Source organism: Phoxinus phoxinus, assembly GCF_949152265.1.
Source record: "Phoxinus phoxinus genome assembly, chromosome: 15".
Taxonomy (NCBI): Eukaryota; Metazoa; Chordata; class Actinopteri; order Cypriniformes; family Leuciscidae; genus Phoxinus; species Phoxinus phoxinus.
Genome location: NC_136890.1, coordinates 33321202 through 33336654, shown reverse-complemented (window position 1 = coordinate 33336654; position 15453 = coordinate 33321202). Strand labels below are relative to the sequence as shown.

The 15453-nt window shown below is 42.2% G+C and overlaps 2 protein-coding genes across 4 annotated transcripts in view; one reads left to right on the top strand and one right to left on the bottom strand.

Moving 5' to 3' along the window:
* The window catches only part of pi4kab (phosphatidylinositol 4-kinase, catalytic, alpha b), an 82963-nt gene that overhangs the window by 43775 nt on the left and 23735 nt on the right, over positions 1-15453 (bottom strand). For all 3 annotated transcript variants that reach the window (XR_013800426.1, XM_079637207.1, XM_079637208.1), the window contains exons 18-20: positions 14765-14933; positions 13496-13546; positions 507-615 (exon numbers count right to left, since the gene is read on the bottom strand). Coding sequence is in view for 2 of the 3 variants with exons in the window: in XM_079637207.1 (XP_079493333.1) it covers positions 507-615; positions 13496-13546; positions 14765-14933 (329 nt within the window). In the remaining variant the exon portion in view is untranslated. The remainder of the gene's footprint in view (positions 1-506; positions 616-13495; positions 13547-14764; positions 14934-15453) is intronic.
* On the top strand, positions 1306-10826 carry serpind1 (serpin peptidase inhibitor, clade D (heparin cofactor), member 1). The gene is made up of 5 exons (XM_079637210.1): positions 1306-1403; positions 1633-2552; positions 6586-6859; positions 9970-10114; positions 10325-10826. The coding sequence occupies exons 2-5, from the start codon at positions 1634-1636 to the stop codon at positions 10514-10516; spliced, it is 1530 nt and encodes a 509-aa protein (XP_079493336.1). The 5' UTR covers positions 1306-1403; position 1633; the 3' UTR covers positions 10517-10826.

Here is a 15453-nt window from a genome sequence, read left to right as displayed (position 1 = left end):
ATCCCCCAGAGTTAGATAAGTCCACACATACACTTCTCATCTCCGTGCGTGCCGTAACTCTGTCTGACGCACTCATCGCTAGCCTAGCTTAGCACAAAGACTGGAGGTAAATGGCTCCAGCTAGCATTCTGCTCCCAATAAGTGACAAAATAACACCAACATTTTCCTATTTACATGTTGTGATTTGTATAGTCACAGCGTGTACATATAACAAAGTCACATGAGAGACAGCCATCTTCTAACCGTATACATACTGGGAACTATATTCTCAGAAGGCGAAGCACTGCTACTTCTGTGGAGTGAGCTGTAGCCGTTTACCTCCAGTCTTTGTGCTAAGCTAGGCTAGCGGTGGGTGCGTCAGACAGAGTTACGGCACGCGCGGAGATGAGAAGGGTGTGTGTGGACTTATCTAACTCTGGGGGATACGGGGAATAAGATAAAGTCACAAAAAGTCGACGTGTTGTCTTAAAATGCTGTCAGTGATGGTGATGATTTTATTTCCTTACCAGATCCTTCCACAGCAAAACCCATGACCACAGAGTAGAGCCAGAAATCTCTAAAGAGCTTCTGCAGGCGGGGTTTGGCCTCCGTAATGGCGGGCAATCGGCGGGTCAGCTGTGTGAAATTAAACAGCAAATTAAATACTTCAAAAAAATTATCAAATATTTAGTTCAATGTTAAATGGTAGTTCTTTAGAAAAATTATATTCTACCAAAAAACACTGGGCTGTCACTGTTCTTTTTTTCTTTTTTTTTAAAGGTAAACATTTTTTTAATAATAAAAACACTTAAAAGTAATAATCATACAATTAAATAAATAACATTTTAAAAAATAAAGTAAAAAAAATACATTGTTACAATGATCAATACAGTATCAGTAACTTATCACATCAGGGATTTGATAAATTATAAAAAGGGAGTCCATATCATTAAAAACATTTCCTTTTCTCTATTCATACATGTCAGTTTTTCCAAAGCAAGATTAAATTAACCTTATTTGATCCATTAGGAGATTAGCCCATGTTAAATTAAATCTATAAACTTACAGGGTAAATATGCAATAAGCACAGTCAGTTCGCAAATCACATCAAAAACCTTTTCTTACAATGAAACCGGGTTAATCCTGATATTTAACTGTATTAAATGTAATGAGGAAACAATATGTCATTTAACTGGGTTAATATAAGTCCTAAGAGGATATTCACAGCATATCTGTAGTAATTTGCACCTAGAATTAATGGCCGGAGTGCATGTCAAGGGTTAAAGAAGTCAGATGTGAGGAATGTTTGAACTCGCTACTGTTTGATCAGTGAAGAGAGCCACTTCAAAGTCCAGCTGGGGATCGAATCCACAAACGGACGTCCACATACACACAAACAGAGAGATTCCCGAAGGAAAGAGCAGGTAAGAAGCTCAAACTAGCATAAAAGACTGGAAGATTTCATAAGACACTGGTGTAATATTTCAGAGATCAAGCTAAGAAAGTAAGCAAAAGCTTTAAGAATAATTGAAAATCACTATTGGGTGTCTCCATTAGTGTCTATGGGGGTTACGGCCCTGGATGAGCATCGAGTGTTAGATTTCCGAGTGTAATATCTGTCAATCGTTCAATATTCCCATGTGTTTTTCATAGGATGTGGATCTTTCAAGTTATAGTCGTAGCCTCTCTCTTGAGTAGCCCCGCTCAGGCTGGGGTCAAAGACCTCGGTTCACACTTTGCTGGAAGTGAGAAGGAAAAGTTGGTGGACGCCCGTGGACTTTCTCCAGGTGGAGGGAACACAGACATCGAGTCCATCCCGTTGGACTACCATCGGGAAAACACGGTCACGAACGACCTCCCTCTGGAGGGACTGGAAGATGAAGACTACTTGGACTTCGATAAGATCTTGGCGGAGGGTGAGGATGACTACAGCGAAGGCGATCACATAGATGAGATCTCCACGCCTGCTCCTGACCTTGACCTCTTGGAGCCTAGTGACCCCAAGATACGGCGAGCGCGTCTGTTGCGGCTCTTCCACGGGCAAACGCGCCTCCAGCGAATCAACGTCGTCAACGGTCGCTTCGGGTTTCGGCTTTATCGGAAACTGCGCAATCGACTTAACCAGACGGACAACATTCTTCTTGCTCCTGTCGGGATCTCCATCGCGATGGGAATGATGGCTCTGGGAGCCGGACCGACCACTCAGGAACAACTCTACCAAACTCTCGGATTTGACGAATTTGTCAACGCCAGCGCACATTACGATAACTCGACCGTGCACAAGCTTTTCCGCAAACTCACACACAGGCTCTTCAGACGAAACTTCGGCTACACTTTGCGCTCCGTTAATGACCTGTACGTGAAACGCAACGTCCAAGTACAGGAGGCTTTCCGCGCCGACGCAAAGACGTACTACTTCGCCGAGCCTCAGTCTGTGGATTTTGCCGACCCGGCGTTCCTTGTGAAGGCCAACCAACGCATTCAGAAAATCACCAAAGGCCTGATAAAGGAACCGCTGAAGAGCGTCGACCCCAACATGGCAGTGATGCTCCTGAACTACCTCTACTTCAAAGGTGAACCAATTCAAGCTCATTCTGGTGGTCAAGACATAAAGTCTGAAACTCTTTAGTAAGACCAAGGCCCTGTTTACCCGAGAACGCTCGCGGGTAAAAACGTAAAAATATTTTATTAGATGTGCCTTTCGTTTACACGGCAACGGCGTTTTTGGGGCTTAAAAACTCAAAAAAGTGAAACCACCCTCCAGAGTGGAAATCTTAAAAACGCTCCATCGCGTTCCCGTCTAAAGGGTAAAAACGGTAAAAACGCAAAAGTCTGCTAGACAGTGAAGGCATCGCGTACGCGTTTACGTCACAGGCATGCGCCAGTACAGGAAAATAACAAAACATTATCAAACTAAAATATAGCATTAATTTCATTGACCAAAAAAAAAAATCTGTCATTATTGAGCGACACGCGAAGAGCGCCGAGGGTTAAAGCAGCGGCTTTACCGTATTAAACATGACAAACTGTGTCAGCGTCTCTTTCACTTTCAGTGCTCCACATCGCCACCTAGCCGTCTGGAGTGCACACTACATCCAATTTCACACACTTTTGCGTCACCATATGCACGCAGATTTCCCCCCAATAACGCTGGTCTAAACGCAGAATAAAAAGTGATAACGCAACGCCACTTTTGCGTTTTCTCTTCAAATCGTTTCCGTGTAAACATAGCCTAACTCTTTACCCCATTCATTTGTATAGTCGGTAGGGGTGTAACGACGACACACGTATTCGTATTGAACCGTTCGGTACGAGGCTTTCGGTTCGGTACACATTACAAACCGAACGATTCGGTGCGACCAAAATGTTGTTAGCAGTCGCGCTGACAACACAACGTTGCCCAACAAGCGGAACGAAACTGCGCTACTCATTATTTCGTGCTTCACAGACCGTTTATCAGTTTGGACCAATGTGAGCGCGAGCCGATCTTGATCAAGCGACACTGTTACTACACAGTGCTAAGAGATCCAGTAAAGAAAGCATTTGAATTCGCTACGAGATCTTAGCCTGGTTCTACCAGACTCTCGTACATTTAATTTGTACAGAGACTCTGGTCTCTCTCCATTGACAAGCGTTACCTTCCTTGTAGGCGGGTACTCTGTTGAAGTTTAAAACTTTTGGATCTGGATCTGCCTAGAGCCGCTCTGGATCTGGTATAACCAATCGCTAACGTTTGGGCGTGACGTATGACGACTCAAACTAGCGCACGACCTCAACGTCATCGTTCTCAGACACTCCCTCTGTTCGCTGATTGGACCTGCAAAAAAATTGACTGGAGAAAACACAAGAATATATCGCAATCCCAGACGTAGTACTGAAGGAAAATGAAAATTGAGCGGAAGTACGTAGGAGGGCGGAGCCAGGCTAGCGAGATCTAGTGAGAAGCATTCAAATTTCTCCGTTGTTAACCGTAGATCTCTATTAGATCAAACGCTGAATGGAAACCAGAAGAAACATTGTACCGTGAATGAACTAGATAAGCTTTAAGTCTACAGATCAGCAACATTCACCGTGGATTTAATGTAGTAACGCTAACTGTAACCATGGACGTTTGGCTAGAATAGTGAAATGCTTTTTCCAGCACTTCAAAACTCAAATATTATAATATAATGTTATTTTTAATGTGATGACCAAAACATTATTTGTTCATCCTTCAAGGATTACCCCATTTATAAAACTCAAATTTTCAAGATGTAGGAAAAAGAAAAAAAAAAGAATATATATTTTTTAAATAAATTAAAAATCAAGGAAATTTCTCTGGGATTTCTTTCTTTTTACTGTATCGAAAAACAAGCCGAACCGTGACACCACTGTGTCGTGTATCGAACCTTGAATTTTGTGAACCGCTACACCCCTAATAATCAGCAATCAATCCTAAAGCAAATAATCGTGCACTATGTGAAATTTGTGTACTACCATTGAATGCAACATTTCATTAAACCGACTGAATTGACCAGAATCTTCTCTAAGTTAATCAGCAAGACGTCCGTGTTGCTACTGGGCTGGTCAAACAAGCATCGTCTTTCTTGTGAACCTGGTTAACCAGCCTCAATAGGGGCTTTCGCACCGGAGGAACCTTTTCATAGTTTCTTGAACTAATAGTGGAAGTTCCCACTGTTTGGTGTGTTCGCACTGCAGGAACTGGGAACGAATTTAATTCTAGGAACGCATTTTGGGGAACAAATGCTACCTCAGAGTAGGGTTTAACCCAGCACAATAGGAACTACCACCGCAAGGAGATTTCGTCCTCCTTTTTGCTCTTTCCCTCGCATAACTTGTACGTCTACAGTCCATCTCCATTATCACAAATCCCACGACACACAACAAAAACACAGCACCGATCACGACGTCCTCGATTCTCCAGTTGTTGACGTCATTGAATGCAACGCTTAAATATGTCACTTCAGAGTATCTACTGCCAGTGCGAATGCAATGAGTAATATTTCCCAAGGGGAACATTTAGTTCTCGGGGAACCACCCTGGTGACTAGCTCCTATAACTAAGTTCCTATAACTCAAGGGCGTAGGTTTGATTTCGAGATTGGTGGGGACCCAGAATCTCAAGAATAAGGAAATTAATAGGATAATGTATTAAGGTTTTTAGTCTATATTGACCTTAATAATACGTTGATTTATTCATTCTGTAATGTTACAGGTAGGCTAACTAACAAAGACAAGGAGGCAGTTTAACAAGAAACTTAACTTTACTCCGGTCATAGTGCAATAGTGCCAAACTATGCTAACAGTGGTTACATAAAATATATTAAATTTTTTGAACTAAATTATTGCTAGGGACAAATCAGTGTCACTGGATATTATCATATTGGTTAGTCCCTACTAAATTCCCTGCTATAACTACCCGGTGCGCAAGCCGCTATTGGCTACAATAAGTTTTGCTGGCGAACCTCATAGCTATGCTAACTTGCACCAAACAACCATAAACCAGAACAATTGTTTTGTCTTTTCAACAGGGAAACTTGTAGATCAAAGAAGCCAACCCTGCTCACGGAGGGCTACCTTCCTGCAGACTTCATTACCAACACACTTGCCCAGAAGTTTCTAGTGATCCTAAAGACCTTGATTAGCTGTTCAGGTGTTAAATTAGAGCTGGAGCCAAACTCTGCTGGAAAGTGGTCCCCCATGAGCACGATTGGACAGCCCTACTTTAAACATTAGAAGTCAAAAGTCAAGTCAAAAATAGTCAAAGCAGGGTTTCTGCAGTTATCTTCAAATTACATTTAATGCTTTTTAATGCCTTTTTAATGCCATTTTTAAAAAATGTAATGCCATATTTTATGCATATTCATGTTTATACATCTATTTATTTTTATGCCATAACCTCATATATATACGCAAACCACACACACATATATATAAAATAGTTTTTTTATATAGACCTGTCCCAAATTCTGAATTGCAACTATTCAGTTTAATTCATGCTTTTTAATGTCTTTTTTAATGCAATTTAAAAAAATGTAATGCCATATTTTATACATATTCATGTTTATACATTTTATTTTTCATATTTTCATAACCTCGTATATATACGCAAACCACACATATATACATACACACATGCATATATATATATATATATATATATAGTGTTTTGTTTTTTAAATAGACCTGTCCTAAATTCTGAATTGCAACTATTCAGTTTGACGATGCAATAATGAAACTATACCAAAATTGCAATTACCAAACTGGTTCCGCGTGTTTATCACACTAACGTACATATTTTGCGACAGCAAATTAAAATTATTAACTATGAAGGCTATGTTGAAATACATTGATAATATAACATTTTCTTCAAAACTATCAACATTTTTAATGCCTGTAGGATTAACATGTAATGCTTTTTAATGACATTTAAGGCCTTAATTTTCGCAAAATCCATTTAATGACTTTTAATGCTTTTTAATGCACCCTGCAAAGATAGAAAAATAGTTAAATAGTCAAAGTCGTATAATAATATTAAAAAATAATATTACATGCAGCTCACAAATAACACCACAATGTCATGTTTTCACTGCCTCAACAAATGCAGGTACGTGGGAGCAGAAGTTCCCGAAGGAACAGACACACTACCGGCAATTCCGTGTCAATGAGAAAAAGCAGGTGCGCGTTCCCATGATGCAGAACAAAGGCAGTTACCTGGCGGCGGCCGACCACGAGCTCAACTGCGACATACTTCAGCTTCCCTACACCGGGAACATCAGCATGCTCATCGCCGTTCCTCAGAAGCTCTCGGGAATGAGATCCCTGGAGCAGGAGATCTCCCCAACCCTGATCAGCAAGTGGCTTAACAACATGACCAACCGGTAAACGCCATAGAAAAACTCGCCTGACCTGACAAGTCTGCAAGGCACTTTAATGTCATTGAGTCAATCACTCGAAGTGCTGAACAAAGTAGGATCCGAACTATTGTTGGTCCTGGAATAACACTCAGATTCTAGGGTTAAAGCTACAATATGTAATTTTTTCACCGCTAGGGGTCGCTAACCTCTTACAATAACAAAGGCGTAGGTTGATGACTCATAAGCAGAATTATGAAACTTGTCGTCATGCCGAATGATCTAATAATGTTTATGGATGAGTGAATAAATTGATGTTTGTATCCTGACAGTGATGTGAAGCAGAGCGCGAGTGCTAATGAGAGACAGATATCAGCGCCACACGCGAGTCCTGCGGATATAAAGGAATGAGGACATTTCATTCTGCCAAACTAACGTACCCGACGTGGACGCTAGCTCTCAGCGTCTCTGTCGAGTGGAAGTTAGTCGCGGACGCTAGCTCTCGGCGTCTCTGTCGAGTGGAAGTTAGTCGTGGACGCTAGCTCTCGGCGTCTCTGTCGAGTGGAAGTTAGTCGTGGACGCTAGCTCTTGGCGTCTCTGTCGAGTGGAAGTTAGTCGTGGACGCTAGCTCTCGGCGTCTCTGTCGAGTGGAAGTTAGTCGTGGACGCTAGCTCTCGGCGTCTCTGTCGAGTGGAAGTTAGTCGCGGACGCTAGCTCTTGGCGTCTCTGTCGAGTGGAAGTTAGTCGTGGACGCTAGCTCTCGGCGTCTCTGTCGAGTGGAAGTTAGTCGTGGACGCTAGCTCTCGGCGTCTCTGTCGAGTGGAAGTTAGTCGTGGACGCTAGCTCTCGGCGTCTCTGTCGAGTGGAAGTTAGTCGTGGACGCTAGCTCTCGGCGTCTCTGTCGAGTGGAAGTTAGTCGCGGACGCTAGCTCTCGGCGTCTCTGTCGAGTGGAAGTTAGCCGCGGACGCTAGCTCTCGGCGTCTCTGTCGAGTGGAAGTTAGTCGTGGACGCAAGCTCTCGGCGTCTCTGTCGAGTGGAAGTTAGTCGTGGACGCAAGCTCTCGGCGTCTCTGTCGAGTGGAAGTTAGTCGTGGACGCTAGCTCTCGGCGTCTCTGTCGAGTGGAAGTTAGTCGTGGACGCTAGCTCTCGGCGTCTCTGTCGAGTGGAAGTTAGTCGTGGACGCTAGCTCTCGGCGTCTCTGTCGAGTGGAAGTTAGTCGCGGACGCTAGCTCTCGCCGTCTCTGTCGAGTGGAAGTTAGTCGTGGACGCTAGCTCTCGGCGTCTCTGTCGAGTGGAAGTTAGTCGCGGACGCTAGCTCTCGGCGTCTCTGTCGAGTGGAAGTTAGTCGCGGACGCAAGCTCTCGGCGTCTCTGTCGAGTGGAAGTTAGTCGTGGACGCTAGCTCTCGGCGTCTCTGTCGAGTGGAAGTTAGTCGCGGACGCTAGCTCTCGGCGTCTCTGTCGAGTGGAAGTTAGTCGCGGACGCTAGCTCTCGGCGTCTCTGTCGAGTGGAAGTTAGTCGCGGACGCTAGCTCTCGGCGTCTCTGTCGAGTGGAAGTTAGTCGCGGACGCTAGCTCTCGGCGTCTCTGTCGTGTGGAAGTTAGTCGCGGACGCTAGCTCTCGGCGTCTCTGTCGAGTGGAAGTTAGTCGCGGACGCTAGCTCTCGGCGTCTCTGTCGTGTGGAAGTTAGTCGCGGACGCTAGCTCTCGGCGTCTCTGTCGTGTGGAAGTTAGTCGCGGACGCTAACTCTCGGCGTCTCGAAAACGCCACGCTGATATTGATCCTCGCTTTAGTTCTCCTTTTGTCCCAAAGTCTGCTTGCCATGGTCCATAATGTTTGAACGAAACAACAACAGCGTGAGCGCCGCTAGACGTAACGCTGTTGTACTCGTCTGTCGCCATGGTTACTACGGCAGTACGAGCGGAAACCAAGGGATAACGCGGATATTACGTCATTGACAGGCGACAGTGAACAGGGACGGGTCATTATTTAAAATTGGAATATCTCTGAAATTAAAAATCTTTGGGAACTTTTGGGATATTGTAAGTACACAACTGCAGGAAATATATCACACTGTGCAAGTGATTTTGGGATATTTTATTATAAAAATCTTACATATTGTACCTTTAAGTTTAGGTTTAGTTCTAAACCAATCATTCTTAACCAATTATTTTCCTTTGATTTCAATAATATTCAGTACTATTATTGATCTGACTTCACTGACACTACAGACTGAGAACAAAGCTTGAACTGAATGATGAAACCACTGCTTGCAGAGCTGCTTTATAGCGGATTAGACTTGAATTTTACATCCGACACTTATTGAACTGAACTGTTGAATAACGTTGAATAACGACTTCTATATAGCTGCTTATAGCTGAATGGATCTCTCATCATAATTGATTAACTTTACACAGTTATTGAACAGAACTGACTGTGATAAAATAAAATTCTGTATCAATTTATAGGAAAGAAAAGTAGTTTGTTAAGGCTTGGTTTGTAGGGAACAACAAACCTGCGCACATATTCAAACGCACATAACTATAGAATTAATTCTTGATGCGCACGTGAGCGTCATCAGTGTTTCTCACAGGTTCGCATTTAAAGTCTGTGTAGAGAGAACGGTGTCGTCTTAGCGGCCCCTAATTTAATAACTAATGATCAGTTCGACGGAAGTGAATCAATCAAAACTAACTTTAGCTGGAAAATATCTTTATTCAAGAACCACTATAAAGCCAAAACAATTTATGTTACCTTAAAATATACGTATTAAAAAAAAAAAAACAGCTGTAAAGCTGCTTTGAAACAATCTACATTGTTAAAAGCACTATATAAATGAGGAGGACTTGACTGAAAAATGACACTATAGTCTATTCTAGAGATGCTATAGAGCAGAATTGAAGAGCATCATTGATCCTTGTCACGTTTATCACTGTAAAGCTGCTTTTTTTTAACAATCGGTATTGTATAAAGCGCTGTACATTATGTTCAGACTATTAGTGGTACGTTATGTTCAGACAGTTCGATTATGATGATTTGAAAAAAATGTAAATCCAGGAACACGTCCTAATTGGCTAAATCATTCTTCAGTTGTATTCTAACAATCAAACTTCTCTTTGTGTGCTGGTCTCGGGCAGGACTCGTGAGGTGGTTTTCCCTCGGTTTAAACTGGAGCAGAACTATGACTTGATTGAGCACCTGAAGGAAATGGGCCTGACGGACCTGTTCACGGAGAAGGGCGACTTCTCCCCGATGACCTCCGAGAAGGTCATCATCAACTGGGTAATTGAACGACTGACACGTGACACGCAACTCATAGATTGTTTCACATATCTTGCATCTTACTGCACATAAGCCTGACTTTGAATTAAATATGCATCACAAGATGTTAAGACACAGGAATGTTGAGAGCACTTTAGTTCGCCTACGCCTAGTTAATCTCTTTGACCTTTCATTGCACCCTTCATTCCTGTAATCTCTTCTCTCTCTCAGTTTAAGCATCAGGGCACCATTACAGTGAATGAGGAAGGTACAGAGGCCGCAGCATTGACACAGGTCGGGTTCATGCCTTTATCAACACAGACGCGTTTCGTGGTGGACCGGCCCTTCCTCTTCCTAATCTACGAGCACCGCACAGGCTGCGTGGTGTTCATGGGACGTGTGGTAGACCCGTCACAGAGTTAATCAGACACACTAACACAGTACAGCCATGCAACGGCCAACGCATCACTGTATAGAAATGAAACTATAAAAAGTTAGTCAAAAAAATTATAATAATATATAATAATAGTAGACAGATATAAAGCAGATAAGAATGATGGTTGTGTTTGTTTATCAAGTAAATTGAGTTTTGTAAAGTAATGCAGACGTGGTCAGAATTATTGGCACCCCTTGTAAATATGACCAAAAATGGCCATGAAAATAAATCTGCATTGTTTATCCTTCTGATCTTTCATTATTATTTTTTTGCAAAAATCTAACCATTTATTGAAGTAAAAAAAAAATCTCTCTAATGCACATTGGCCACAATTATTGGCTATACATTCTTATGATTACAATATTTCTGAAGTATATTCCAATTCATATTTTTAAAAAATTAGCACACCATGTTGACTAGGAACATGAAATTATCCAGCCATGACTTCCTGTTCCACAGGAGTATAAACATGAGAAAACACAAAAGGCCAAATTCCCTTAATCCTCCATCACACAATGACTAAAATCAAAGAATATAAATCTGATGTGCAGCAAAAGATTGTTGAGCTTCACAAAATATAAAATGGCGGTAAGAAAATTCTCATGTCTCAGGGCAATAATTAAGAAGTTCCAATCAACATTAAATGTTACAAATCTGCCTGGAAAGGGACGTGTGTCTATATCGTCCTAATGCACCGCGAGGAGGAAAGTTTGAGTGTCCAAAGACTCTCAAATGATCACAGATGGAGAATTTCAGAAATTAGTTGAGTCTTGGGGTCAGAAAGAGCTTTTTGGCAGCAAAACCCGGAGCACACAGGGATAGAAAGTCCCTCATGCCCACTGGATACCGCTGGATCTTTAATGTTGTGGGCCTTTTTTTTTGCTGGAGGTCCTGGACTTCTTTTTCAGATACATGTTATTATGGATGCTAGCAAATACAACAGATATAAAATCAAAACCTCTGCTAGAAATCGTATAATGGGCCATAGTTGGATTTTCCATCAGGACAATGATCCAAAACAAACATTAAAACAACACACAAATGGGTCACTGAGCACAAAATGAAGGCTCTGCTGTGAAAACTGAAGTGGAGGAATGATCTCTGATCTCCAAACTCAGGCATGATAGAAGACAAGGGTGTAAATGCAACTTTAGGGATTTGCCCTTAAAGGGATAGTTCACTTTAAAATGAAAATTCTGTCATCATATACTCACCCTCAAGTTATTTCAAACCTGTATGAATTTCTTTCCTCTGCTGAACACAAAGGAAGATATTTTGAAGAATGTCGGTAACCTGACAGTTAACTGGTCCCATTGACTTCCATAGTAGGGAAAAAAAATACTATGGAAGTCAATGGGGTCCAAATGTTTGGTTACTGACATCCTTTAAAATATCTTCCTTTGTGTTCAGCAGAAGAAAGAAATTCATACAGGTTTGAAATAACTTGAGGGTGAGTTTATGATGACTTCATTTTAATTTTAAAGTGAACTATCCCTTTAATTGTGGCTAATGTGTATTAGAGAAAAAATTGATAATTCATAATGAGATTTTTCCTCCATTTTCAATTGTTTAATGCAATTTATTTTCACATGCTTCTTAGTTCATATTCATCAAGGGTGCCAATAATTCTGACCAAGCCTGTAAGCTCATTAAATGATAAACGTCTGTGTGTTTTGGAGGCAGAACATGTTGTTGAAAATAAAATGCATCAGAGGACTAGTTTATTGAAGTAATCTGTTCAAAGGCTGAATAAAAACAGCGCTCGAGTACACCAACAACATTCAGAACATTTTGCAAGCCAAGTAAATATTTGTCAGGAAAGTTAAAGTCCACAGACGCTCAAGACCCAATTACGATTTTTGGACATGAAGAATCCAACAAGGCCTTTTTTTTTGTAACACAACGCAGGATCTCAAGACAACCAGAGCAAGATCTAATCTAATTTTATGTAGACAAAATCTTTGATTAGTTATTTTTATGCTTTCGGCAAATTTATTCTTTGATCTTCAAACGCGTGCTTGTCCTCAGAGCTCATAAATCATTTAAGGAAAACATTCTTCCCTTCCGTGAACATTTGCATATTATATAAGATGTGAAGAAGGCCCATAAAATGTTGCTACTTACTGTATATTTTCATCTTAATGTGATCAACAACTCTGACTATTTAGTGATCTAAAACAACTCTAGAAAAATATTACAATTCTAATATTTAAAGGTTTTCTTTGGCATTTAAATATTACAATAATATTATAATTTATAGTATAATTTTATATTATTTATAATATTATTATAATTGTGTGTGTGTGTGTGAGAGAGAGAGAGACAGAGAGAGAGAGAGAGAGTAAATGTGTTAGTGTGAGTATGTGTGTGTGAGTTTGTGAGAATGTGTGTCTGTGTGTGTGCAAGTGTGTGTGTCTGTCTGTGTGCGTGCGTCTGTGTGCGAGTGTGTGCGCGTCTGTCTGTCTGCGAGTGTGTGTGTGTGTGTGTCTGTGTGTCTGTGTGCGAGTGTGTGTGTGTGCGAGAGTGTGTGTGCGAGTGTGTGTGTGTGTGCGAGAGTGTGTGTGTGTCTGTGTGTGTGTCTGTCTGTGTGCGAGAGTGTGTGTGTGTCTGTCTGTGTGCGAGAGTGTGTGTGTGTCTGTCTGTGTGCGAGAGTGTGTGTGTGTGTCTGTCTGTGTGCGAGAGTGTGTGTGTGTGTCTGTCTGTGTGCGAGAGTGTGTGTGTGTCTGTCTGTGTGCGAGAGTGTGTGTGTGTCTGTCTGTGTGCGAGAGTGTGTGTGTGTCTGTCTGTGTGCGAGAGTGTGTGTGTGTCTGTCTGTGTGCGAGAGTGTGTGTGTGTCTGTCTGTGTGCGAGAGTGTGTGTGTGTCTGTCTGTGTGCGAGAGTGTGTGTGTGTCTGTCTGTGTGCGGGAGTGTGTGTGTGTCTGTCTGTGTGCGAGAGTGTGTGTGTGTGTCTGTCTGTGTATCTTACCACAGCGATTACAGGGATGAGGACACCTAGATTGCCAGCACTGCTGGACGCCTAGCGAAGAAAAAAAAAAAAAAAAGTAAATTACAACATCATTCTAGAGCGACTGAAACCTAGAAACCTCCTTTTAACTCTTTCCCCCCCACTGATCTGTGTTCAGGGAGCGCTATAACATCTTCTGAAAGAGTACAGACTCTCCGGATCTAAACACAAGCGGGAAATAAGCAGGAACAAGCGCTAAAATCTGAGGCTGAGCCCCGGCCCAATTTAACCACTGCTTACGCATATGTAAAATAACACGATCATCAACATTAAACCGCATATAAATCAAAACTGCCTGATGTCACTGAATGAAATGTTGACCCAGGACGAGTTACAGGACTGTGAAGTCTCTGACAAAAACGTGATTTTCTCAGCTTATGTTCAAAATGTTGCTTTTTTGGGGGGCCTTTTTACACATGGTCAATTCAGTTTTTCTGATCGGATAATCTGGTTTGCTAAAACAAAACTGGTCTGTCCGATCAGAGAAAACGCATGAAGCCGTAAACAGGCATTTTGATCAAACTTACCCACATTATTCAAGAGTTGATTTAAAAAAAATATGCATGAAGCTAGAATAAAATGTTTTTTTAAACCAGAGGCTCTGTTCTTTTATTTTGATATATTGCATGTTCTTATATTCATACAACAATATATTCTGGGGGCCATGTTTGTGAAAATTATCAAAAACGCTGGCAGGGAAAGAGTTAATAAGATAATTTTCGGGACTTTGCAGACGCTAGAGGCGCCAGGCGCTCAATTCGCCTCATTTGTGTGAACTGGACGCGCGAATGAGGTGAATTCGCGTCTACCACGCCGCGCTAAACGCCTCATTCGTGCGTAATCGTTAAGTTAACATTGACTTAACATTGAAATCACTCGCGCCAGACGCTCTATTGGCGTTTGGTGTGAGCGCAGCATTAGTCGCACAAAATCATTTGCAATAGTTTTTGTCAACATTTAGAAGGAAAAATAAAAATAAAATCGCAATTTGTTTTTGCGCAAATCTGTAATGGAAACGCGCCTATTGATTGATGATGTAAAACTCCGGACAAGTTCTTGCGTGCGTCCGTTTTTAACACTGTCGTCTGACATTTATGAGATCTTACAGTGTGACATGGCTTACAGAGACATGTTCGTACAGCCTGATAAGCAGCAATCGTAAAGGACGATAATAAACCGCACAGTGTGCTCGCGGCGTGAGAGTCGCCAGAGCATCAAACACACACTGACTTTGAGCGCCGGGCCCTTGTCACTGGCGCGCTCGCTGGCTCTCTTGCCCTCGAGGCCGAGCTGAACGAACAGCTCCAGCAGATTCACCAGCAGCTCGTCCTCCAGCGGCTCCCCCTGCAGGTTAGCCGCGATATTAGCCAGAGCGTTGATCACCGCGAGAGAGCAGTGCCTGCGCAAACACACACTTTAATAATCTGAAATGTACATATCACAGATTAAATATTGAGAATGTATCACTCACACACACTCACACTCACACACACTCACACACACTCACACACACTCACACACACTCACACACACTCACACAATCACACACTCACACTCACACTCACAACTCACACACACACTCACACACACACACACACTCACACACACACACACACTCACACACTCACACACTCACACACACACACTCTCACACACTCTCACACACTCTCACACACTCTCACACACTCTCACACACTCTCTCACACACTCTCACACACTCTCTCACACACACACACACACACACACACACACACACACTCACACACACTCACACTCACACACACTCACACACTCTCACACACTCTCACACACTCTCACACACTCTCACACACTCTCACACACTCTCACACACTCTCACACACTCTCACACACTCTCACACACTCTCACACACTCTCACACACTCTCACACACACTCACA